The sequence below is a fragment of the Calcarisporiella thermophila genome, assembly GCF_041956535.1.
Source record: "Calcarisporiella thermophila strain CBS 279.70 unplaced genomic scaffold VTP21scaffold_24, whole genome shotgun sequence".
NCBI classification, from domain to species: domain Eukaryota; kingdom Fungi; phylum Calcarisporiellomycota; class Calcarisporiellomycetes; order Calcarisporiellales; family Calcarisporiellaceae; genus Calcarisporiella; species Calcarisporiella thermophila.
The window spans coordinates 441,573-466,973 of NW_027192214.1; the positions used below are offsets into that span (position 1 = coordinate 441,573).

General features: G+C 44.1%; 10 protein-coding genes across 10 annotated transcripts; 4 read left to right on the top strand and 6 right to left on the bottom strand.

The window, feature by feature from the left end:
• Nucleotides 1-1,467: 1,467 nt before the first annotated feature.
• Nucleotides 1,468-4,047, bottom strand: VTP21DRAFT_5966 (uncharacterized protein; the record flags this gene model as incomplete). Its single annotated transcript, XM_069396544.1, has 8 exons — nt 1,468-1,607; nt 1,693-2,498; nt 2,569-3,078; nt 3,141-3,236; nt 3,298-3,503; nt 3,566-3,682; nt 3,805-3,914; nt 3,984-4,047. The coding sequence occupies 8 exons, from the start codon at nt 4,045-4,047 to the stop codon at nt 1,468-1,470; spliced, it is 2,049 nt and encodes a 682-aa protein (XP_069247621.1).
• A 237-nt stretch (nt 4,048-4,284) lies between these two features.
• VTP21DRAFT_5967 (uncharacterized protein) lies at nt 4,285-5,016 on the top strand (the record flags this gene model as incomplete). The annotated part of the gene is made up of 3 exons (XM_069396545.1): nt 4,285-4,341; nt 4,454-4,720; nt 4,792-5,016. The coding sequence occupies 3 exons, from the start codon at nt 4,285-4,287 to the stop codon at nt 5,014-5,016; spliced, it is 549 nt and encodes a 182-aa protein (XP_069247622.1).
• Nucleotides 5,017-5,867: 851 nt separating this feature from the next.
• VTP21DRAFT_5968 (uncharacterized protein) lies at nt 5,868-7,429 on the top strand (the record flags this gene model as incomplete). Its single annotated transcript, XM_069396546.1, has 5 exons — nt 5,868-6,015; nt 6,096-6,400; nt 6,499-6,786; nt 6,867-6,990; nt 7,062-7,429. The coding sequence occupies 5 exons, from the start codon at nt 5,868-5,870 to the stop codon at nt 7,427-7,429; spliced, it is 1,233 nt and encodes a 410-aa protein (XP_069247623.1).
• A 493-nt stretch (nt 7,430-7,922) lies between these two features.
• On the bottom strand, nt 7,923-10,521 carry VTP21DRAFT_5969 (uncharacterized protein; the record flags this gene model as incomplete). The annotated part of the gene is made up of 11 exons (XM_069396547.1): nt 7,923-7,979; nt 8,058-8,354; nt 8,427-8,577; nt 8,654-8,805; nt 8,871-9,128; nt 9,202-9,324; nt 9,398-9,497; nt 9,589-9,733; nt 9,805-9,991; nt 10,064-10,309; nt 10,408-10,521. The coding sequence occupies 11 exons, from the start codon at nt 10,519-10,521 to the stop codon at nt 7,923-7,925; spliced, it is 1,830 nt and encodes a 609-aa protein (XP_069247624.1).
• A 453-nt stretch (nt 10,522-10,974) lies between these two features.
• VTP21DRAFT_5970 (uncharacterized protein) lies at nt 10,975-12,050 on the bottom strand (the record flags this gene model as incomplete). The annotated part of the gene is made up of 2 exons (XM_069396549.1): nt 10,975-11,464; nt 11,902-12,050. The coding sequence occupies 2 exons, from the start codon at nt 12,048-12,050 to the stop codon at nt 10,975-10,977; spliced, it is 639 nt and encodes a 212-aa protein (XP_069247625.1).
• A 282-nt stretch (nt 12,051-12,332) lies between these two features.
• Nucleotides 12,333-17,548, bottom strand: VTP21DRAFT_5971 (uncharacterized protein; the record flags this gene model as incomplete). The annotated part of the gene is made up of 11 exons (XM_069396550.1): nt 12,333-12,563; nt 12,625-12,724; nt 12,786-12,917; nt 12,982-13,142; nt 13,209-13,575; nt 13,641-14,438; nt 14,508-15,934; nt 16,002-16,585; nt 16,651-16,934; nt 17,010-17,342; nt 17,415-17,548. The coding sequence occupies 11 exons, from the start codon at nt 17,546-17,548 to the stop codon at nt 12,333-12,335; spliced, it is 4,551 nt and encodes a 1,516-aa protein (XP_069247626.1).
• Nucleotides 17,549-17,931: 383 nt separating this feature from the next.
• Nucleotides 17,932-20,934, top strand: VTP21DRAFT_5972 (uncharacterized protein; the record flags this gene model as incomplete). Its single annotated transcript, XM_069396551.1, has 11 exons — nt 17,932-18,155; nt 18,236-18,350; nt 18,408-18,458; nt 18,525-18,650; nt 18,717-19,160; nt 19,244-19,417; nt 19,484-19,663; nt 19,728-20,153; nt 20,220-20,399; nt 20,502-20,821; nt 20,892-20,934. The coding sequence occupies 11 exons, from the start codon at nt 17,932-17,934 to the stop codon at nt 20,932-20,934; spliced, it is 2,283 nt and encodes a 760-aa protein (XP_069247627.1).
• Nucleotides 20,935-21,600: 666 nt separating this feature from the next.
• On the bottom strand, nt 21,601-21,954 carry VTP21DRAFT_5973 (uncharacterized protein; the record flags this gene model as incomplete). Its single annotated transcript, XM_069396552.1, has 1 exon — nt 21,601-21,954. The coding sequence occupies one exon, from the start codon at nt 21,952-21,954 to the stop codon at nt 21,601-21,603; it is 354 nt and encodes a 117-aa protein (XP_069247628.1).
• Nucleotides 21,955-22,452: 498 nt separating this feature from the next.
• On the top strand, nt 22,453-23,291 carry VTP21DRAFT_5974 (uncharacterized protein; the record flags this gene model as incomplete). Its single annotated transcript, XM_069396553.1, has 5 exons — nt 22,453-22,498; nt 22,552-22,639; nt 22,735-22,811; nt 23,022-23,120; nt 23,188-23,291. The coding sequence occupies 5 exons, from the start codon at nt 22,453-22,455 to the stop codon at nt 23,289-23,291; spliced, it is 414 nt and encodes a 137-aa protein (XP_069247629.1).
• Nucleotides 23,292-23,343: 52 nt separating this feature from the next.
• VTP21DRAFT_5975 (uncharacterized protein) lies at nt 23,344-23,688 on the bottom strand (the record flags this gene model as incomplete). The annotated part of the gene is made up of 1 exon (XM_069396554.1): nt 23,344-23,688. The coding sequence occupies one exon, from the start codon at nt 23,686-23,688 to the stop codon at nt 23,344-23,346; it is 345 nt and encodes a 114-aa protein (XP_069247630.1).
• Between the last annotated feature and the right edge of the window lie 1,713 nt (nt 23,689-25,401).

Sequence of the window (25,401 nt, forward strand, 5' to 3'; positions counted from 1 at the left end):
TGATAATTACCCTCCTGGGAAACGCATTGTTTTTTTTCAGATAAGATCTTTAGACCCTAATCACAAAATAATTACGATATATTGAAACATTTCGTTACGATTAAGCATGTGTTGGAGCAGCCATTTAATAGCTTAATTCAAAAAGGTAAATGGTATATCTAAAACATGGGTCAATAAAGTGAAATAAGAACTGCTAGCTTTTGAAACTTAGAAGGCACAGAACAAACTTTGAAAAGATATCATGACAGCAAAATAAATAGCTCGGCGGTAACGACGAGAACGATTCTAATAGGGGTGCATATGCAGATGCGTATTAGCACTTAGTTCCTCTTAATTGAATATATTATCGCATGCTAGCTACAGAGATCATTTTGGCGATGAAATGGAGCATTCTCAATAGATGGGTAGTTTAGAAAACTTGCTATAAAAATAATTAGAGAAGGCACAAATGGCCGCTACCAGATCCTGGTCTCTGTGTTTGCCGTATTAATCTCAAGGTAAACATCCTCAGGGTGAAAATATAAATAGCCAAAATAATACATTGATTGCCTATATTTTAATTAAAAGATATTAGTACTCACACTAACGAAGTTGTTTTGTTACTGTCCACTGGAGGCGATGGGTGGAGGCGATCGGACCCGAAACCAAAAGGAAATCTAAATTACAATCCTACGTGCATCCTAATGAGTGGGTTAGTTATTCGCATGGTAGACTAAAAAGCGCATAAATCCAGTTTTTAACGTTTGAGTTATGATTGCAGACAATTTAGAGGGCTACTTGGCAAAAATTCATAGATACATCCCTTACATATCCATTTCCCATATGGAGGAGAGCAAAAAAAAAAAAGAAAAACGAAGCGCTACCACAATCAAAGCCTTCTACACAAACTTTTCATGTCACCATGCTCACATGTTACTTCACACATCTCAGTCAATCTAGTAACCTTCTGAATCCTAAGTTTAGAAGCCAAGCTCGATGGCGACTAGTATTGTTATGTCAATTGGCTACGAGGCTGCGCAGCTGAGATAATTTTTTAGGATAAGCCAGGGCGCACGTTGCATTGTAGAAATTTTTTCAGTATAGCGTCTCAATAATGTAACTCCTGTGTTAAGCCACGTTTTGATTATCGTGCTCAAAGTGACACGAGACTAATATTTTTTTCCCAGGATATGCCTAGTTGCGGCGCATCACGGAAAAAAAAAGGCCACAATATGCAGTGATAACTCAACTCCATGGTCAAAGGGTTCATTGTCAAAATAAATTGGAAATTGCAGCCCATCTAAACAAAGCCCAAATATATAGCATATGTAACAGTGGGTGTGGTCCCCTGGATAGAATCTCCCTTGGATAGAAAGGAAGTAAACAGCTCTATAGAACTACAATGATGACGTATATGTACTAGTATATAAGAGAGTACAAGATGGAAAAAATAATAATAAAATAGAACATCAAAGGTTGAAGATAATATCAGCTAAACATGATCTCGAGCACTTGGCTAGTGTTGCCCCCATACTCCAAGAGGAGTGACAGGGCCTCGAAACGTGAGCAGGCCATAATGTCCATCACGGTGGCTATTGCGTCGTCATTGATGCCTCGGCGCTGAGCATCTACAAAAGAATTGTAGGGGTTAGAATCGGCTTGAGGCGTTGTATTTTATTTAGCAGCGACGAAAAATAAAAGATTCCTGGATACCTTGTTCAATCCTCATTACTTCTTCCTCTGGAATCTCTACTCCTATATTGGCTTCCTCCCATATGTTTTTCTCCTCCTTTTGCCGATGTTTACGTTCCCACAGCGTATCCACCAGAAAAGGATCCACCTGCTTGAGCCGATTTAATGCAATTACACGCTCAAATCGATCCTCCTGACACTGCTGTTGGAACCACCGAGTGTGGATATCCAAAAATGTGCCCAAAATACTCACTAAACGAGGGTGGGCTTCAGCCTCTTCAACCCCGCTATCGGCCGAGCTAAGAAGGGATCGCGCAGCGGTAGCCAGAGATGCACGAAGCGACTCCGCAAGCACCCGAGGATCCAACCATCTGTTCAGCAATAAGACGATTTCTACCACAGTTTCACAGCTCATCAACTCTCTCATTGCCTCATCCAAGTTTATGTTGCAAGTTTCCGCGGCACTCCGTAGCAGCGATTCGCCCAGGCCGGGGGGTGCGGGACATCCATGGAAGGTTAGCAACATTGCGCATTCTTTCACCTGGGGAATAAGATCGGGGTACGCCTGGGTTAGCGGGGCCATGCCTTCGCGCAACGAGGTCCATGCATTGTCAAGGGAGCCATTTCGAAAATGTTCGAGGAATTCACAGCGCCGTAGCGCAAAATATAAATATGGAGAAAGCAGCATCTCGTTATTGTTGCATGGGGCGGCCGGGTCGGAATATCTGCGGGTTAGACCCATTTCATTCAATTCATCGAGTATAACGGTAGCTATGGGCGTGGTGAGAGGTATCTGTGCCAGTTGGCTAATAAATCGTCTAAGTCTCCTGTCAAAGTAAGAATGGAAAGGTTTAGTCGTATTGTAGCAGTTCAATAAATAGAGTCCAACTACGCCACCTTAAAGAATACGTCAAGTTTGATTTCCCTTTTGCGTCCTCTATCAATATGTTCGTACTTTCATCCACATCCACATCTTCCTCCGATTCCAAAGCATCTCGCCCAAAGAGTCCCCGATAGCTGCAGTACTCTTGGACAAGTTCAGCCAGCAAGCCATGCCCGACTTGCGTTAGAGATAATTCGGTGGTGAAAGCAGTGTCAACCGAGCCATGGGCGCGCTCGAGTGCCTTTATTGCCCTTGGTCGCGAAAGATTAACCGCTTGTGCAAGCATATTTGCATCTTCCTCATTCACCACGATCTGTATTCCGGTTTCTATTATACATCTATCTCCCTCAGCTCTATCTTCAGTGCCCTTTGATCGGTTCTCAACCTCCGCCTTTTCCTCCTGCTCCGCTTCTTCTTCCCAATCCTCTTCATATCTATCGGGTAGAATTAGCTTATCGACTTCGGGCACGGCAGAGGACTCCCCTCGTAGAGCAGTCCAAGTGTTATGAATGATGCATAGATAGCTATTTTTTTTTTGCAAACGATTAGGGGTGAAAAGATACTAGCGCAGAAACCAATTGTATACCGAATAGCTAAGGCCAATTTAGGCTCACGAATTTTAAAGCGACGAAGAAGAGTGGCATAAATGAGAGTTGCTAGATCGTGCCTCCTACTAATAGACCTATGATGTGCAAATCGTGAGTGCTGTATATGCAATCTCTTGATTCTACTCATGGTAATACCATTCATCTACGATTTTCTCAACCTCGTTAGTACTTCCTTCGCTTTCATCGGACCGTCGAGGGCGAAACACTAGAGCCAGTAGTGCTGCTTTGAAGTCATTGTACGCGCCAGGAGATGCAGACAGCGCAGTGGGACTTAATCGACTTTGTAGGTAAGAGAGTGCCTCAACAGGCGGAAGATTCTTGTCCCGTAATAGTTCAATAAACTAATTTATATGTAATGATGAGCCATGCCAAGAATGTGATAATATGGGATTTTAAGCGCTACCTGCTGTTTGTAGAGTTTGTAGGTGAGTGTGGAATTCTTCAGTAAATCAGGGCAAACAGAGCTGATGAGGTCTATGGCAACCTCGATGTGTCCATCATGGATTTGTTGTTTAATAGTCTACAGCCATCGGATTGCAGATACGTTAGCGGATCTTGACTGTGTCTCATTTTTGGAAAAGTGGGCGGCCAATATGAAAGCTGGGTAAATGCCCTCGAGGCCATGGAAAATAGAGCACTTACATTCAATTTCGCCAATGTGTTCTTCATAGTGAGGTATTCAGACACATAGGCCGTCTTTTCTGAAGGCTGAACTAACCCCTGATGTAGCAAGTAATCAACACATAGCTGATCTAAAGCGTAGGAATAAAGGTTAGAGGGTGAAACAATTACAACTTCACCATGATTGGCCGGTCAAGTACCTAGTAGCGTCAGATTGATGAGGGGTATTGGTGAGCCTGATTCATGTGAGCTTGTTGCATGCATCCCGTGGAATAGTAGAGGAAGGGTACCTCCGTAGGAAAAGGTCAATGAACTCAGAAGGAGACGAGTCCAAGTGTTAATCCAAGAAATCGGCCACCACGTGAGTAAGTCACACCCTAGGGATGCAAGTCACAACGGTTGATTCGAATCCAATCCACACTCGCGTTAATTTGAAACTTTGTTAGACGCGTCCCTTATTATTCTTGCGCTTTTCTCATCATTCAAAACTAATAACTTATAATGCGCGAATATAAAATAGTGGTACTTGGTTCGGGCGGTGTCGGCAAATCCGCATTGGTGGGCATCCTTTTCATCTCTCTGAAATAGACCAAACATTTGGTCATCCAACTGTTTGATTGCGAAATTACATCCATTCGTTAATATGACGCTTTTCTTCATCTTCTCCTAGACGGTGCAATTTGTACAATCTATTTTTGTTGAGCGGTATGACCCGACCATAGAAGATTCATATAGAAAACAGGCGGAAGTCGATGGCCAGCAGTGTATGCTGGAAATCCTCGATACTGCTGGAACTGAGCAGTTCACGGCAATGCGTGACCTATATATGAAAAACGGTCAAGGATTCCTCCTCGTCTACTCCATTACTTCGCAAGCTACCATCGATGATCTCGAAGAGATATATGAACAGATATTGAGTGTAAAGGAAACCGACAAGGTAAGAAAGATAAAAAGACTATCTTATAACTAGATCTCAGAATCATCGGCGGTGTTATATTGAATGAATAGGTACCGATGGTATTAGCAGGCAATAAGATGGATTTGGAGAATGACAGAAAGGTCAGTTATGAGCAAGGCTCTACTCTTGCGAAGAAGTGGGATGTAGAGTTTTTTGAGACCTCGGCAAGAACGAAGGAAAATGTTGAGGAGGTATTCTTTAATATTGTGCGCCAGATCAACAAGCAGACACCGCTAAAGCCGACAAAAAAGAAGAGAAAATGCACCATCCTCTAGCTCCTTTTATATTTATGCTAGTGACGCTATTTTTTTTTTTCTTTTGCTCCTTTTGCTCGTTGTTATTTTTTCTTCTTCTTACGTTTAATTTTAATACAGCTCCATTCCAAGATATAAAAACATTTTGCCTGCTCACCTAACATTTTCTCGGAGAGGGTTTTACTACTGTAATCTTGGCACTATGTGTTCTGGTGGGAGCAGAACACCAGCCTGCTCTTCTGCCCTCTGCGCAGACCTAGCAATACTTTAAAAGCCGAAGAAAAGCAGCGTAACGGAGGGCTTAGTTTGAAGCGGGGAGATACGCTCGCAAGACTGAGGGATATGTGGACAAGTCGGCGAGGGGGAGGAGCAGGGCCAAGGATGCGTGAGCGTAGAGTGACATTGCAGGGCCGTAGCCACCGTCAAATCTGGCCCTCGATTCGATTTTAGGTTCTACAACAGAAATATCATATTCACTGATTGGGCTGATTCGGAAAGGTTTGTTGAAATAAAAAAATCTCGAGGATTTCAGGGAACACCGTCTTTCTCTTTGTTGGCCGGATTTCGAGTGCTTCCTTGCTTTTGCCGGCGCCTTTCTTTCTCCTCCACACACTCACTACCCTCAGTTCTTGCATCCTTCGTCACGCATCTGTCCATCTCATTCCTCATCGTGAGCGGGAATTAGCTCATCTTTCGGCCATCTCACCACCGAAACTTTTTCCTATTTTTCAGGTGATTATTCCTGTTTTCCCCCGGTGTTTATGCTGCCAAAATAGTCGCTCACAATCTTATTACCTCATCGCTAACCAGAATTAAACCGTTTATGTCCATTACCTCGCTTCTAGTCTACCAAGTCTAACTTCACCAGAACAATGTCGAGGTCGACAGCAATTCAGCCCAAGAAAGCAAAGGATTCCAATGGGCATTTACCAAAAGCTAAGAAAACGGGCACATCTCCTCGGGAAGGAAAGCCATGGCCACCGAATGCATTCATGAAATTCATAATTGAGAATCAAATCCGTGCGTGTCGTCACTTATCATCGGCGCTTTTTGCCCTCCATTACTTATCTCTTGTTCCTGTTTAATTTTTTTTCTTTAAGGTCTTCCGCTCGTCTTTACCAGCTTCCTTCTACTTATCCGACTGGCAGGTTTCACAGTCGCCGATAAATTCTTCTTCCTTTCTTATTTCGATGCACAGACGGGACTCTATAGTAAGGGCGTAGATGATGCGTATTTTGCCTTGTTCTGGGTGGCTGCCTTCACGTTTTTACGCGCTGCAGTGATGCGCTTTGTGCTAGACCCCCTTGGTCGCCGTATGGGCATCAACAAGGCACGCAATCTCACAAGATTTGCAGAGCAAGGGTGGACGTTTATTTATTATGCGAGCTTTTGGTCCTTAGGGATGGTTAGTTGTCTATACGAGGCGCTACTTATGCCCAATATTCTTTCAATCCATACCTCTAACCCCTCCCCCATTCTTTCAATCCTCTCCTATGCTATTAGTATATAATGTATCATTCCCCGTACTGGCTCGACATGCGCCATTTCTGGATTGACTACCCCCATGAACGCTTCACACCGATTTTCAAAAGCTACTATCTCGTCCAGCTCGCTTTCTGGATCCAACAGATATGCGTGCTACATATGGAGAAGCCGCGCAAAGATCATAATGCAATGCTGATGCATCACCTAGTCACTTGCACGCTCATCATTGGTAGCTACATCATCAATTTTACCAGGATTGGAAACGCAGTGCTGTGCGTGATGGACTTTGCAGACATCTTGCTTCCGGTACTACCTTTTTTCCACTTCTATTCTGTGGATCTCGCTTCCATCTAACAGCCTGTCCCACTGGTATTTTTTAACAATAGCTGGCGAAAATTTTAAAATACCTCAAGCTGCAGGCAATCTGCGATTTCTTTTTCGCCATGTTCGTCATTGCTTGGGTGGTGACTCGGCACATCTTCTTCCCTATGATTATCTATAATACTGCCGGTAACGCAATGAAGCTGCATACTTCTTGACTGGATGCAGTGCATTTGAAAACTAATTCTTTCCCTTTCTAGTTGATTCCGTGAAATACATCGAGCCCCTGTGGATGCCATCGGAAGGGAGATTTTTCACCCAGAACACCGTGTACTTCTTCCTCACGCTGTTTGCGATACTTCAGCTGCTGCTTCTCTTTTGGTTCTTCCTGATCTGCCGAGTGGTTTACTCCGTCGTGCGCGGTAATGCTGCCCATGACAATCGTAGCGACTCGGAGGGAGAGGAAGAGGAAGAAGCTACCTCAAAATCAACCCAGAAAATCGGCTCGAATGGCCTTCATGCAAACGGCCACGCCAACGGAAAATTGGATGTGAACGGGACCTTAACCGGAAATGGTAGGATGAATGGGAACGGTAAAATCAACGGAAAAACAAAACGTAGAATATAACTCGAACATATCCCGTATATATACTCCCCCATTAGCGTATATATACCTTTCCATGTTTAACTTGTTTTCATTTTCTTTTCTCTTTTATTATCGATAATCCTCCCCCCCCGCTTTTAACCCTCATCCCAAAAAAACCTTATTTTTTTTTCCTTTCTAAAATGTATTAATTCACAGTTTATGAATGCCTTTTTTTCAAAAAATGCTTGACACTTACTGAAATAATTTTATATTTCTGGAATATATCCGAGAATTTATAGCAATGGTGATTTCTTGACCAAAAAAAAAGACATATTACTAGAAAAAAAAAAAAGAAAACAGTAAAAAAAAAAATGAAGTGGGAAAAAGAAACCGAAGCCTTTTATCTAGAGAATTATAAAGATATAAAGGTAGTATAAGATTATAATGAAAGTGATGGTTGCAGGGGGGGGGAGTAAAAGGAAAAGAAAAGAATAATAATTTCATTTATCCAATTTGGATAATAGTTGAGCTCCAACTAATGGCTCACCACCTTTTGTAGCTGGCTCCAGTCATCGCTTCTAGGTGATGCCATCTACAAAGACACAAGATAGAGTGATACGACGGTCATTCTGTGTCCAATTCTAAACACAAGCTGATAATGAACTCTTACCTCTCCAATATCGTACACGTATACATGCCCATCAGAAGATCCGACGGCAGCCTTTCTTCCATCGCGATCCCAACTGAGCTTGTTCAAGGCTTTTCCGTTTCCAACCAGCGTGCTCACCACAGGCACTTCAATATCTGCTGTTAGGTTCCAAATATCGAAATTGCCACTTCCATCGACACTGCCGAAGAGTGCAGGATTAGTGGGCGACCACTTCGCATCATACACATAGTCACTGGCATGGTCAAACGAATACAGTGGTTGAATCGTGGTTAAACTGGTGGAGGGCTTAGAGACCGACTGTAATAATAAAAAAGGAGGAGCGGACATGAGCTCGTGGAGTGTAACAAAAAAAAATCAATCAATAGTTACCTTTGCTCTCCAGAGTTTAATGGTCCAATCCACCGAACAAGTAATGAAGAGATCCGAAAAGTCCACAGGCCCAAAGAGGGGATGGAAATCAAGACTTGTAATGGTACCGTAGTGGCCGCGGTAGGTGTCATATTGGTTAATGCCCGCTTTGCTATGGGTATCAAGGGAATGAGATAAAGTGGGTCTGGAAATGTATGCACAGGGAAAAAAAAGCAAAGAAAACTAACCTTCCTGCACGGTCATATCTATTTGCCTGATACACGTTGCCTTCCTCAGTTCCTACCCAAAAGGTTGTTGTTTCATTGTCTGGGAAACCGAAAGCGGTCACCGAAATCTCATCGGTCTTGCTGTGCGCCGGGTGTATCAGCTCAAGTGTTTCCTATAATTGCAACAACATTCCACATTAGGCCAAAAGCACTCTTAAATGCGCTCAAGTTTTTTCACCTGAGGTTGAGCGAGCATATCCAGCTGCCACGAGCACACCAGTCCGTCCGTACTAGCTGTGATGAGATTGTGCGCATTCTGGGTTCCAACCATGGCCATGGAGTAGACTGGGTGTGTATGCCCTGATGCAGAGAGCGGTGTTTTCAGCACGGGCAGCGACTTAGCACGCGTATCCCATAACACAATTTGACCAGAGTAAGTGCCACCGATAATCAGATTGGGATGAAAGTGGGAGAACATTGTAGTGAGTACGTCCGACTGAACAAATAAAGAAAACAATGAGGATTATACATCACACGAGGTTTACATTGTCTTTGGAGAAAAAACTTACCTGTGAGTGGAAAACAAACTCGGGGCGCTCCAGTAAATGCAAATTCCACACACACACGACTCCGTCCGGCTCGTTCACACTCATTTGGTTTTTGTTGTACGAAGTCGCCACAAGCTCCGCGTACTGAATCAATTTTGAATTAAAGGCATGTCAACATGGCATAACATTGAAACAATAGTTGAATTTAGTGCTTCACCTTTGGTGACCATGAGACATCTGTTACGGATCGATTCTTGCTCCATTTGTCATCGAGAAAGGCACATACGGATTTCACCTTTTTGCCGAGTGATTCATCGCTATAGCGCAGAGTAAAGATAGGGAAAAGGGGAGAGATCGTATTTGTGAGTGGGTTAAACTTGAACCACCATGTACTGCTGAGCATTTTACCTTTCCACGCTATCGCTGACTGTATAGTCACGCATGAAGTCATATTTTTCATTTAATGCGCGTTCAATTAGTTTGGATGAATGATCGATAAAATCAATGAACTCATTCGAGGTGACAATAGCCCTCTTTTCCTCTTCCGACAACTCTACATAAAAGAAAGCGGCAAAATGTCATTACGTTTGGAAATAAGATCCGGGAAAACGGTTAATTCAATACCTTTCAGCTCCTCTTTTTCCTCCTGTGATTGTTGCTTTAGCATTTCTTCCTCTAAGGCAGCTTGCCTAGCCTTCTCCTCTTGCTCTTTTTCTTCCAATATCCGTTTCCGTATCTCTTCTTCACTCAATGCTTGAACATCAAAAGACCCCTCTTGTGTCTGAGCCTCTTTGTTATAGACGACACGTTCCTATGCAAAAAAAAAAATTACATCATCTAATTCAAGCTGCTTATTATATAAAGCAAAGAGACGGTAAATTACTTTCGGTGGAATATCAAAAATCATTATTCCAACTGATGTGAACTCTGGAATCTGCCGCAAAGGCGGAGTCGCGCTTCCATCCGATCCACCAAACGTTCTACCACCGTCCGTTGAGGTTCTCATATCTTGTGACGTTGCTGTCGTAGGAGTTGTGGGTGTAGATGATCGATCGCCAACAAGAGAATTGACAAGATCATATATTTCACGATGCTCGCTGGACGCACCACTTGCTTGCGCCGCGGGAGCCTAATGAAGGCGAGAATGGAAGTGGAATTAGGATTCATGAAAGTTTTGGATTTGGCGGAATGATCTGGGAATTAGGAGAGGAGGCAATCGATATTTACCGCGGTCTCCTTCTTAGTGTCCGTCATTTGCTTTGTTCTAATTTCTCGCGCACGACGCAGCTCTGCGAGCTTAAGTCGCTTCTTCTCTAATTCCTCCTTCCGCCGGTCACCCATATCTCGTTCTAATTTATCGAAATGAGGAACACGATAGCTTCAGTAGGGTAAGTCCTGAATCGAATAAGAGCGAGTGTCGCTGTGCAAGATTGGAAAATGAAAAACTGCAGCGATGAGTAGTACACCTCCTATGAAATTGGATGTTTTACCGTGCAGAGCTGAAAAAACAGTTTATCGCGTTCGTACCTAATTGCTGCGACACAAGGCAAATATCCATGGTTGGATACTTGCGAATCCCCGTCTCCACTCATCCCAATTAGAACCGACGGAAGTCTCTTATTATATTTGAGGATGACCAATTAGGGACATATAAACAATTTATTTGAGAATTGCGATATGAATATTATTTCAGAGGTGATTAATTATAAAAAACGCATCGAATTGCCCTACGAACACTGATTTTACTTAAAGCAATAAAGCATGAATATGTTTATCCATTTCTTATAGCTTTCGTCAAAAAATAATGGCAAGTAGAGGAAGAGCAGCCAAGATGTAGGCGGGACAGAGCTGTGATGCGCCGCTCTTAGCAGTCTGAGATGTCGATGCGTGCGTCGTGGCTCCACTTGCTGCCCCAGTGGACGTTCCAGCCGGGGTCGATGGAGCTGGCTGCACGGGGCTCGCTGAGGTAGACGGGCCGGGCGCGCTGGAGGGGGGCGCAGCAGGTGCGCTAGAGGGAGGTGCAGCGGGCCCGGAGGGAGATGCAGGGGGCGCGGGGCCGCCGGCACCGGCGCCTTTGATTGTGAACTGTGTGCTATAGGCAACCTCGGGAGGATTTCCAAGCACAACCGCATAGCTATTTCCCTCTGGAAGATTGGGGGGGACAGTCCAAGTATACGACCCAGAAGCGCCATCAACATTTTCAGCAATAATGGCAACCTGCTGCAGGGCTCTTGGGTCACCGCCCATCAGCTTGATTGTCGTGGGTCCGGGCGCGCCATTAGTCCTAGAAAGTGAAAAGGAGGAATCCATGAGCATCAGGGGAACCATGAGAAAAGAGCGCGCCATGCAATAGAACTGGAGAGGAGCAGAAAAGGAGATGCCAGCCTACCAAACAATGAGCCCTTGGCCTCCAGCCTGCCATTGTGTTCCAGTGATGGGTTGCGTGATAAATGGAACGGCAAAGGCGATTCCGAGCAGGGCGAACAATACCAGAAACTTGGAGAGCATAATGGGTGCAAAAATAAGAAATAGGCACTATGAAGGAAAGAAAGACGACACAGAACAATAAAGATAATAATATAATTAGATAATGACCGCAGGAAGAGTAAAGAGTGGGATGGAATTCGGATGGGGGATGACGAGGGTGAAGGTTTATAAGAGGAGAGAAAAAGGAAAAAGAGGGTGCATTTGAAAATTTTCTCTGGCATTTTTTCGATGGACTTTTCCGGCAGGGGCATTCCTAACTTGGTCATATGGATTGTGCTCCGCTCTTTGCCGCCGCCCAAGATTGGGCCGCGCCGAATTGGACCACAAGAGAATGAAGCCTGTTTACGGTTTCCGCCTTTTATTAGCTGTGCGCATAAGCCCATGAAATATGTGATGATTTCACCAAGCTCCCGCTCTTTCCAATCATTTTTACTAAAATTAGTAAAGTTGGGAATATCGCAAGTATTTTCAAGGAAATATTATAGGTGTGGACGACAGCGCCCTCGCTTTCATATTGGGAAAGGAAAAAGAATTGTTTATTCAAGTGTGTGGGAGGAAGCCGAAGGAATTCATCTGGCCCTTGCCCATATGGCCTCTGTTAAATATCAGAATAATGGCAAAAAAAAACACAATATATCCAAGCTCCCCGCAGAGCTACCTCCAGTCTACAATTCATCCTTGGGTCGCGTGGCCCGCTCGTCCGGTTTCTCTCCCACCGTTTCTCCTTGTTTCATCGCCCCATCCTCTCCAGCGCTCTCGCCGTTCTCTTGAGGAGCTTGGGACTGCTGTTGCGCTTGAAGTGCCACCCTCGAGACCTCCCTATCATACTCATCCCACTCGGGTATTAACCGCTTGGCTCGATCAAGCTTCGGCTCTTTGGTCATGGGATTGTTACACTATATTAGAAATAGAAGCAATTAGCCTCTCACGAAAAAAGCTCCATAAACACCCAAATACCAGGTCAATTGTCTTTGCTGTCTTCAAAGACTCGTCACTGCACCAAGTCTCGCACCATAACCAATCTTGTGGAAGCGAGAAGATCGGAACTTGGTGTTGCCTAAAGTATAAAAGAATAAAGAGTAAATCTATGTGTATATAAATTTTCGAAGCGCGCCTACATGTTATTTGGTAGATCTTGGTCCAGATTCGAGAGTGAATGAGGATCTGCGCTCAGCATTTGGTACTGCCCTCGCAAGCGGTCGCCTGCAGCCAATTGGCGGAAGCGATTCAAATCCACGACATAGAGTGCGCTGCATGGAGACAGAGTAAATGAAGCAACCGAAAGAAATATATCCTGCTGCTCTTATACCTTACCTAATATGATATGGTTTCCCGGACAAGTGCTCCTTCCAGTATCCATGTTTCCAGAATCGGAAGCCTTCAATTTCCTTCCGATTGTCGCAAAAGGGTGTATAACCGTAGGGTGCACCCTTGAGATCCAGATCGACGAGTTCCTTGAGATCGGTACGGACAATCTAATATCGATACACACATATAACCCTTAAGCACTCCCCAAAAACAGTACAAAGTCGTCATCATACCTGATCGGCGTCGACGAATATAACTTTCTCCAAATCCAAGGGGAATAGCACATCTAAGAACAAAATCTTATAGCCCCAGATGGTGCGCTGTTTCTCACGTTGCGCCCGCAACCAGGACGGCCATTTATAGGTGACCATCTCGTACTCGAAGCCATAGTGTTGAGCCATATGCGGGATAAAGTTTTTAAATGAGGGCGAGAGGAAGTTCTCAATGAACCAAAACTTGACTGTGCTCTTTGTGTGGCGCATCACACTCACGATCATGATGGAGAGGAAGCGTTCGTAAAGGTGGCCGGAGGCAACGGAGAAAATATTGATTTCCGTTTGATTCTTTGAGCCCGGAGCCTTTTGCTTTCCGCCGAAAATACTACAATGGCCGCCAAAATACATTGAGAAATCGCCAAACAGAAATAAGAATGCCAGATACTCTACCTCGATTTGATGGAATTCCACAATCCCGTATTGCCCTCCTCTTGGCCTTCCACTAGCAGTGGGTCGTGTTCGTGCCCAGGCCGTCTCCTCACACGGGGGTATATCGTTATTCCATCAAAGGACGTCAAGACAATCGAGTTCCCAATCTCGTCGACCCCCCGGCTCCTCCACCCCTCGCTCCCTGCACTCTCCAGCTCATACAGCTCTCTCGATCTCCCCTCCCGGAGTTCCAAATCCCAAACTCCTGGATTTGCCTTCAATTGCATATATCCCAGATTGGCCATCACGATCGTATCGACCGTCCCCCCCAGCACGAATTGAAGGCCACGGGGCGGCATGTGCTTCGTCATGTCGCGACAGTGCCCCTCGACTAGAATATGCTTCAGTTCAAATGTCGCCTCAACCCCACGGCGACGGGATCTCCCATCGAGGGCATCCAGTTTAATATTGTCCAAGTCGTGGATGGAGGAGACGGGCATGACAAGCCACGCTCCCGGCACATCCATCCCCAGCGTGAAGAGCGGCTCCTCAGGAAGATTGGCAAAGTAGGCAGAGGGGGCTATCGTATCGCCATTCTCGTCGAATTTAAGTTCCGAATCGAAAACATAGCGGAAAAAGCGAGTCAGAGGAAGCTCGGTGAGTGCCGGATTTGGGTTCAAGAACACTTGGATATGCACTCCTTCGATCCGCGAAAGAGTCATGAGAAGCGTAGCCCATTTCTGGGCCGTTTCACTTAGGGGATCAATGAGGACTGCGACCTGGAACCATGCGTTATCGAGATCGCCTACGGAAAAAGCACTGTAAAATGCATTCAAAAATGAGCACATCTTTTCTCGAATCAAGGAATCCGAATAAAAATTATATTACCTGTGAGCATCTCTGGCTACGGTGTAGGGGCGCTTTCTCCCCTCTTTCGCCTCCTCAAATAGTCCCACCGGGCGATCTTCAATCCCTGCTGCCATCACAATTGAACTTATTTCGGCAATGAAGTCGGCGACAGAATACTCTGTAGCATCCATTTTTTTGATATCCAGGCTTTGAAGTGCATTTAGGATAGGCTCAATGCGCTTCTTGCGCTCAATCATATCTAGCAGACGGAAGTCATCCACGTGAAATGCTTCATTTAGGGGAATTGGCCCCACGATACGGCCATTAATGACAATAGCTGAGGAATCAGATTTGGGATCGAGAATCGCATCTAGCAATTCTTGGTGGCCATCAACAGAGCTACCATCGGGGGTGGAAGGCTGGTGAAGTTGTTCTGACTGCATTACGAGTGCATCAGCATCATATTCAATTGCTTTTTCCAAAAGCTCCTTTGCTTCTTGTATGGTCGCCGCATCGCGTATTTTGGAGGCGAATTTCTTCTTCTTTCCTTGGTGAGGTCGAGGGCGGTGCAACAGCGCTAATCGTAAGCCTTCTTGCGATTCTACAAATTGGATGGCCTCAAGTGCGAGTCTCTGTCCCTGTCGTGTTTCCAGATCCGTCACGACCCAGTACGTGGTATTGATCTTGTCTCCATCAGCGTTCACATTCGCCAAATATTTCACCCTGCGCATAGCATCCCTTAGTTGCGGTCGTAAGGCCAAGTCCAGCACAGCTAGCGGCTTGAATTCCCCTGCAAATATGTGTCTGTTTCTTCGGGGAAGGACGTGCGGCATCGTTAAAAAGTACTCATAAACATCGGCGTCCTCCTTTACTTTCCCAATGTATATATTTTGCATCAAATTCTGCCTTTGTTCACCAATCATCTGCACCATCTGCTGTTGGTAGGCTTCATCCAACTCTAGAGGACGCCCGTTGACGAAGATAACTCCACGACCTCCGTGAAGGATACCAAGACGCTCCATATAAGCCCGGGCACGTTTAACACTGTCAGCATAAGCCTTATGCGAATAAACTTCCTCGAGAGTCAGGGACTTGCTAGTTTCTTTAGGCGTTTGATTCTTTGTAGCCGCCTCGAAAGCTTTTGGTAGCGCCACCTCCAACACGGTCGATGGGCTCTCTTTTTTAATTCGATGAAATTCGGACAAAAATTGCATCGCCACAGTGCGACCGTAGCTCTCAAGTAGATGGGTAAACACTTTCGCCATTTGAGTCGAGGACCCAGCATCGCTGTTGTCAACAATAGGGACCATTCCAAATCGTATGGGAATCCCTCGTTTGATCATCGTTTGGACATCGTCGACAATGGGCTCAAGATCTTCTGGTCGAGTCAAATCAACGACAAACAGAACGGAAAAGAGATTGCGGGCGATCATACTAAGTTGGCCCGGATACATTGGCCTAAATAGCTATAATAAGGAAGATAGAAACAGAGTCAACATAAAGACCGCCACATATGCGTTGGAGTTCACATACTTCCATCAATGACGAGGGCCAATTTTTGTACCGTGCGTCCCGCTCCAAATCATTCCACCAAGTAATAACTCCTCCGCCCTCTGCTATATCTCTCACATCAAAAGCCTCTTCGTTGTCCGTTTCGCCCTGTCCATTCTGTGAATCAACAGCCGCTAACAAGTCGATTGCCCTCTTCGGCTCTACCCCTAGTGCTTTTAGAGCGGCCAAAGTTTTTCGCTCTTTCCTCATCACCTCCATTATTCCAAAAGGATCAATTCGCCCGGCTTCAAGCTTCACTCCATTCACCCAAAAGATATTTGCTCCAGCATAAAAGGCTCGGTGTTGATTCCACCCAATCTCCTCTCGTGTAGAACCATTCAAAGGTTGCTGAGCAAGCTTGTGTTGGTATTTGGGGAAATCCTGCGCGAGTTGAAGGAATGCCGAGAGGGGGTTGGGGGAGGAAACTATAAACGAAGTGGATTTTATTCCAAGATCCCGAATTTGCGCTGGAAGGAGTGGCTCGATGGTGGGACGACCAGTATCTTCAAAGAGGATATCCTGGGAGAGGGTGTCGTGGGCATGATCGGATGACTCCGAATGATCATCTTATTATAAAAGCAGCCTCAATATTTCAAGTTATGGAATCCTGTATACCGCTCTTATAATTTACCTGAATCCACCTTTCTGTCGTCGATCACCAGATAATCTGTTTTCTTAAGCGTTAACTCGACCCCATAGCCTTGTAGATAAAGCGTACCACTCGAGCGAGCGGGTTTGTAACGAAGGACGTAAGAAATCCCATTTTCTTTCACAAGTTTCAAAAGCCTTGTATGATACTCATGGAACTCCGGGGCTCGAATATCCGCGTATAAAATGACAACTTGACCGGACGCCTTGATTGTAGAAGGTTTTAGGATATGGTCGAATGGGAAGAGACGAGGAGAATGTCCCTCTCTAAGGCAAAATCGAGAAATGAAAAGTTACAGATAGGGACGACAAAGAACGAGTATTCAAATGTATAACACATACTCTAAATTTTCGAGAATCATATTCTCTATTTTTTCGACTTCGCAAACTGCCTTTCCTCCTATTTCTGCCCAAACTCCGCAATCAACCTCGCGCTTAGTTGCATTGTAGTGATGGTACTGTGCTTGGATAAGAGGCGCGGACGTACGTAAAGACACAGAAAGTTTCAAGAGATCTAATGCTGTCGCATCAGTAATGAACTGATATTCCTGAACCTTTTCAAGCACTGCTTGATATGTATTTTTCGGGGTGTTGCATTTTGCAAGCGTTGCTGGTTCTGTGAGAATGGACAAAAGCGGGAAAAAAGCTGTTGAATTCTCGGATGTTACGGATTCACTATCCAACAAGAGTTGCGTATACATCTCTATTAGACTAAGGATATTATTGAATAAATTGCCATGTAATTACATCAGCTCAAGGAGTAGATCGGAGCTCTTCCAAGATGCCTGAAGCCACGTTTGCACAGGAGGACTGGAGCCTCCTGAAGCAAAGAGGAAATGTTGGAAAATGAGGAGCAGCTGTAGGACCAGAAGACGTCTCATCTTTCCTCCTAATGATCCTACTTCACATAATTCCTACACAGCGACGCGTAGTTATATGTCGGATCAAAATGAATAGCTGCGCCTCGAAACTTTAAAATGATTACGAGAGAAGTAAAGACAAGAAGACATGCCAAAAGAAAATTAATATCACTGATTTTTAAATTCCATGCTCTCTGCTAGTTCCTCTTTATTCTTCTTTTATTATATTCTATAACCATTCCCTCCTGGCATCCTATTAAAATGGTATAGGCCTTTAAAAGGATAGAATTATACTGAAAAATTCTTGTGACTATCAGTGTGACTGCTATTCTCCAACGCGGAAGATATTACCTATCCTCGCTTTTATTTTATGAGAGTCAGAAGGGTTCATTCGTTCCAATAAAATGCCTTCCATTGTCACCCATTCTTCCACAATTTCTTCGTCTCAAGATACTGATATAGAATCTCTGCTTCGAAGTGATTATACACAACTCACTGATGTTGATGATATTCAAGAATGCTTGCGCCTACTTGATGAAGAAGAAACTCAAATTGATGCCGACCTAGATGAACTACTAAACTCGAGACTGGTATTAGAGGAAGAATTAGATCGCCTCGATGTTTTGAGGTATGTGCATATTTCATCATTTTTTGTTATTTTAATTCTGTTAGCAGAAAATTCAAAATTCCAATTGAATACCAAACTAGACCATCCATCGGGACGATGCGAGACAATGCCAGCAAGCTGCTGGGTCCCATTGGAGATACCTCAAAATTAGCAGAGAAGATAAGCGAGAAAGTTAGAGTATTGGATCTTGAGCAGGTAAGGCGAGTCCTGTGGGAGTTAAATAGGCGAGATTGATGAGAATCTTCTTATTAGTCCCGAGTTAAAGAGTGTATAAAACTCGTAGATGACGTGCGTGAGCTGAAGGTAGGCATTCTGAATTCATTTAGCTCATATCAGTGAGAAAATGTCCACTTTCTTTCTATGGAGTAGACATGCATTTCTGGCTTACAACAGGCAATGGCCGAAAAAGACTACGAAACTGCAAGTATGTGTGTGCAGAGGGCCCGACAAATTGATCCCATTGTGACGGAGGGAAGCTTTGCAGAAATCACGGTCGTAAGTTTCTATACCCTCACCCTAATATACAGGAGCATTCGATACATACTAACTTTTTTAATTTAGCCAAGTTCCATGAACCCCGAGCCTCCCGCCAAAATCCTCCAGGATGCCAGCACGACCCTCTTTGAGCTCTATTCTCATGAGTTTGATGTTGCTGTACATGCACGAAATGAGGCCTCCTTGACCCGCTTCTTCAAACTTTTCCCTCTCATTGGCCAGCATACTGCCGGCCTGGATAAATATTCCACCTTCGTTTGTGGCATCATTGCAAAGAAATGCCAAGAACAACTTGGGGGTAGCCAAAGAGGACCCATGTTTTATAGTGAAGTACTAACTAGCCTTTTCGAGAGCGTTGCTTTACTTATTGATCACCATCATCCGATCGTTGAAAAACACTATGGAGCTGGGAGGATGCTGCGTGTCATGCAGCGGATAGAAGAAGAGGTTGATGTACAGAGCCGGCTGGTATTGGATAGTTTTGTGGACGAGAGGCAGCTGCAAAGAAAGGTAACTACTGGAGCATTTGGATGGCTTGCTATCTATTCTCCTGCAAAAGTTAATTATATACACCTGATTTTACTTCTATTTAGATTAATGAGATTAACAATGAAAATTCACTCCAAAGACGAATTGGCTCTGTAAGACGCCCCGCCCCCGTGGAATCTCAAATGGATCCACGTGAATTGGAGGTGAACTTGAATGAACTGACGATGGTTAGCCAAAAAACCCACCTCTTCTACCGATTCATGAACTCGCGCACAAAAGTACGGTTTGAAAAAATACGGAGCGCATCGTGAGTTAAGCAGCTCACTCTTCCTTTTATTTTGTAGGAGGAGATGAAATTATTGCAGGAGAATGGCTATGCAAATGAATTTTGGGCGGACCGCAAATCGGATCTGTATAATGACTGGGGGCTTTTGAAAGTGAGTGGGCTATCGCGCAAGGTCCAGGAGCTCATGAACGATTACTTGATCATTGAAGAGTTCTACATGAGAAAAATGATTGAAAAAGTAAGTCGTGGGTGCTCGCTGATCGCCTCTGTTATTTTTCACCTAGTTTTTTTTTTTTTTCTAGGCCGTCAAAATGGATCCTATGGATGAATTCGATTCTGATACCCACACCTCAACCTCTGTAGATGATATCTTTTATCTCGTACGCAAATCACTCCATCGTGTCCTTCGCACTTCTGACGCTCAACTCTTGGGCGCCATGGTGAATCTTGTCAATCGAACCCTTGAAGTGGATTATGTTGGCGTGTTTCAAAAGCGAATGATGAGCATATTTGTTACCGGGGGGGAGGGAGGCGACCCAAGAGTGCATTATATGATTATTTTGAACAATCTAGGGGTAAGCGTGGACTATGTTGGACGACTAATAGAGGAGATTGGGGAATATGTGCAAGCAAGTGGTATGCTGAGGGAAGAGAAGATGGAAGAAAAAGAGATGGAGACGGGACAAGGCTTAAATGCTAGCTCCGCGAAATTCAAACAGATCCTCCAGGTAAGACGAGCTTCTCCTGCCGTAATAGTAACAAGCACCCATTCACCGCCCAATTCTGTCATTTAGTCTGGCATTGAGCAACTCTTCGGCCAAACCATCAAGCCTCGCCTGCGGCCACTCTTTCAAGAGGCCTATCGTGAGGTCAAGTACGTACTCGAAGAAGATGAATTCCACGAAGCGGATTTGAGCGATGTATTCGTGCACCGTTTCCGGGCCGGTTTCTCTTCGTTAATAGCAGTGTACAAGGTAAAAATAGAACCCCTAAGAGTTGCTGGCTAATCCATCATTCCGGCACCTCTATCGTTAACTCATATTCATCTCGAATTTTCCGTTTTCTATCTTGTCTAGGAGACCCTTACCCCTCAAAATTTCATGAAGCTCATGCAACACGTTTTGGATGCCCTTACCAAGCACTGGGAAAAAATCATTTTTCAGTCTCGGTTCAACCCGCTCGGGGCAATACGGCTTGATAAGGACATACGAGCCATTACTCAATTCCTTAGCCAGATGACAGAGTGGCCGTCGCGGGATAGGTTTACAAGATTAACACAAATATCCGTGCTTCTTAATTTAGAGACCCTTGAGGAAATCTACGATTATTGGGGACAGGGGGGCAAAGGTAGCTGGAGGCTAACGGTCGGAGAGGTGAAGAAGGTTTTAGCCCTTAGGTAAAGCGTCTGTAAAGAGGCTCCATTGATTGAACTCCGCTCACTTTCTCTTTTTTCCTCTCTATTTTAGGAACGACTTTTATCAGGAAGCTATTAATAAGTTAAAGTTGTAATATATTTAACTGAAGATATCCATCAACCATGAACCAATACATTCAAGTTGAAAACAAATTATCAAGGATTTTTAAGAGCTATTGTATGAAAAATTGGTTATACCTGGGGCATATCATCTACATATAATTCGGGAGCAAGGAGTTTTGACACCATTCTATGCTCACAGCGGAATACACCTCATATGGACCTCGAAGGTAGAGAGGGTCCGATAGTAATATTGATTCAAGTATCGATTTTTTGATGATTTTTCATAGCTTAAATTGAATACCAGTTTAGTGAATGAGCATAAAAAATTCCCAAACACACCAGAACAGATACATTTTGAGTACACAGGAAATCTACATGTTTTTGTGTCAAATGTTAAATGAATTAATTTTCAGCGAGAAAAATAATCAATCAGTATTCAATTTTAAAAGCCTACTACAGCGTGAACCTGCTCATGCTGGGACACTTTACAATCATAAAATGCTTGTTCCACTCAAAATAACCTGATTTTTGCACTTATATTGCTACTCCTGATCAACACTGGTAATTTTATTGAAAGTTAGACTTTTCGATGATTCCTTGGGTCATCAGTTCTTCTCAATCTCTTCACGTTCTCGCGGGGATGCTCGATAAGGTGATAGCGAGATCGGTTTGGCTTTCCCAGAGTTTATTTCCATGAATTAAAGATTGGTGTTGCAAAGACGACCATTTAGCGAGAATGCCTTATGATGTTTCCAGAACATCTCCTTAACTGCTTCCAGCTGTTCTGTGGTCAACTCGGGGTTCAAATAAGCTGCAAACAAGGCTTCGATGAAATGTCTATGACGTTCCTCTTCCGTGATCACAGTATTTTCCGTCTTTTGAAGGGGGGTTACAACGTATGCAGGGGACGAAAGTGGGTGGGCTAGAGCAACGAACTCTCCAGGCATAAGAGCGATTGGTTCATTGCTAGCGCTAGCAACCCAAATATGTACATGGTAAACTCCGGCCTTTACTATGGTTCTCGCGGTCTGCACAGCGATCCTTCCTCCCATCAGATACACCGGTTCCAGGAGTGTATTAAAAACTGATCGTCGGCAATTTAATCGTACCGAAATCAGAGACTGATGTCACGGGTGAATGACTTGGCAATGAAACACTAATGCCTAAAATACACTCGGGGTATATTGCTTCTCCTCGCATCAAAGGTGGAATATTATTCCGAGATTTGACAGGAAGGATATCAGCGGCTTATACAGAATCTTTGCAGCGTAGAAAGCCGTTGTATCCGTGCCGATAATAAAACCGGAGGAATGTTTTTCACTACAAGGAAACTCGGGATGAATTGTAGTTTATCTTCATTCATTGCGTTCAAGACAACTGAAAGATTTCCTAAGCCTATAGGAGTTTCGACGGAGCTGAATCCTTACAGTTCCTGCACTTGACTAGAAGTTAACTTCGCGTTAGGAACCAGCGTTTGGAGGAGCTCTGAATATCTGAATCCGATCTAAAGGCTGTCACTGAAAATGACCCTTTAACCCTGAAAAGGTCATATGCCGTCCCACGGTTCGGAATGGTGTGCCGAAATTATCTCCTGGCGTAATATCGGCCTGAAGTGCATCTAAAATATTTTCTGTGGTTTGATTCTGTAGTGGTTGTACTGAGTATTCTTTGGTATCCTATGTTCCTTGTTGGCGATAAGCGGGGCATTCTTGCGATTGATTGCCTGCACTTGGCCTGGTGCGGAATGAGAATTGAGGGAACTTTTGTCTTTTCTGCTGCTTTGGCTCGAAAAATTTTAATCTTGGTGATTTCTCTTATCGTGATGGTTCTAGGTTTCGGGACATTGTCTATTTCAATGGTCCCCTTTACAGTTCGGACTGCGTGAGAGTGCCGATCGACCATTTTTACCGTCAATAGTTTCCTCTTGAGGTTTGTTGTTTTGCCAGAGATTTGGCTGCTCATTCTCAAAAAACCGTCCCTATTGTACTTTCCGGGGTTAAGTTCGTCATCTGACATTTTGAGAATTTTGAACAAATCGAAAGGCTCTGGATCGTGGACGGGCATCAAATGGATTCCAACACGCCTGGCAAGTCTTTGGTTAATGCCAGATAATATCTAGCCTATTTGCGTGCGGTTATCGGCGTTCTGACCGTGACATCGGGAGATTGGTTCACGCTTGTGGTAATAGAAGTCCTCAATGTCCTCATCAGATCAGAAGGTTATTTGGAAAGCTCTTTTTGAGCAGAACATTCAGGGAGAGCGCTCTGAATTCGTGCTTTGAACAGGCTTTGTATCTCTTCTCATGATTGACAATGAGGAAGCTGCATATATTCATATGCATCGATCAGCACGAACTTCGAGGAGACTCAGTAGGATGTATTTCACGTAGTTGAAATCAAGATTGTGTGTTTGGGTGATCCTGGCTATCCTGCGCAAACACACTACCTTCGGGTGGAAAGAATTTGGGGAAGTCCTGGAGATTCAGGACGAGTCGTTCCGCTCAAACCGGTGGGAAGTCGTGATTCGTGGGCGACGGAGAAGATTGAATAGGAGGCGGGTGTAAAGATTCCATGCCCGTATTGGGATACAGCCAGCCTCAGAATAAGAGCCCACAAGTCGAGGAGATCGCGTTCGATTGTCGACATTCGCGAGATTACCTCCTGATTTGATAGCTCGGCAGAAGGTGGAGTCTGCATTGAACTCGCCAACGCGTACACGTTAGAATGGGAATCTCTCATTTCTGGCCTCTGCTGGCAATTTGAGCGCGTTTCATACGGATGATTCATTGTAAGCTACGGTAATAAAAGCCTACACAACTGGTATGCTCGCCAGTTTGTTGAAGCGATCAGAAATGCGTTCTAATCATCGCACCATCAGCAGCTACTAAGAGAAAAACTACGATGCCTCTAACTATTTGTAATTGTCCAAGAGTATGTCTGCCAGTTCCGAAATCGCTTGGGGCAAAATGGAGGAGCAAGATAGGATAGAAGACTATTTTACTGAAGGTTCTCAAGCCTAACACGAGGGCAGAAGTAGGGCACTGTTCACCACGTGCCATGTAAGCCGCCAGCAAAACAGTTATTCACTTTAGTACTGCGTTATTAGGGAGACGTTTTGAGATATATTGACCAATGCCTTCACACGAGCCGTCAGACCCAATGGACCTTTCAGCCGTAAAAGTTATCTTACGAGCCAGGACCATGGCATTCGCCGATTCAGTAAACTACGATGAAGGGAGGGAGCATTGCCATAAATTGAATCTTTGTTTTAAATGCCGTCAGGACATCTGGCCATGAACCGTCAGGAAAACGTTTAAGAGATAGAGTATATTAAGGAGAGAAGAGTGTTGGAATCGCAATGAGAAGAAAACCACAGTAGAGCAGCCAAATTAAGCCAACTTAGTTGCATGGCCCTTCGATCCTTGTTGAAATCCAGGGTATCTTCTGAGTAGCCCTTGTAACAAATTCCTTTTCGTATCTATTCTGTTTTGGAATATCCAAAGATTTTCCTTGCCAAATAACTTAATAATATCTCAGCATTCTTCTGAATGTGCTACTCGGATTCCAACTCAGTAAAGATTTTTAGATGGTTTTCCTTACCTTGAACTGGTTACTAGTTTAGATGGGAGTTTCCACAAAAAATCAGACAGAATCAGAAATATAGAAATAAGAATTATGGGATTTGATTGGACCAATCTATTTAGATATAAATCTCCAGAATTATAGCAAAATCTTTGAGGGCTAATAACTCTGCGAATATCCATCCTAGAGCTCTCATTTTTAGTGCAATCGATACACAATCACTTGTAGTAGCTTTCTAAAAACCACCATCAAAATTCTCCCTTCCTCTAGTAGGTTTTTCTTTATTAACTAACCTAACCTAATACCTCCCCCAATACTTACCTTAATATTTACCTCGATATTTACTTTATTAACTATGTTAATATATAACCTAATACTTACCATCATACGCTCCTTAGGCCATATTCAAAACCCTATAATACAGTTGGTTAGTGCTAGCGGCATTTTTATCCACTCTTAAACCCCCTTAACGCTTTATTAAATAGGATAGAGGGGTCTGCAACGGCGTTTGAAGGCAGGAGGAAACCTCAAAGAGGGAAAGGTTTTGCTCGCTAGCAGTATAAACCTATTTCCTTTGAGGTAATCAACCATTACTCCCGAACCTCTATCCTATACCAGGAATTTTTCCCAAAAATACAATCTCCTGTGTATGAAATTATATACTGTACATAAAGCTTCGAAGAAATGGTAGTCAAGGAATCCACAGGAGACCGCCAAGAGAGTGGGATGGAATTCCCGGATTAAACCAAACTCTCTCGGATACAAGAACGAAAACATAATTCCTTGACTCCATTTCTTCTTTTGACCCCTCTCCCTCCCCCCTCCCCCTATCCCTCTTCCAGTCCCCATCCAAGTAAACTGTATAATCAGAGCGCCAACTTCATAATCCGTTTACACAATCCCTGGATATCTAGCTTT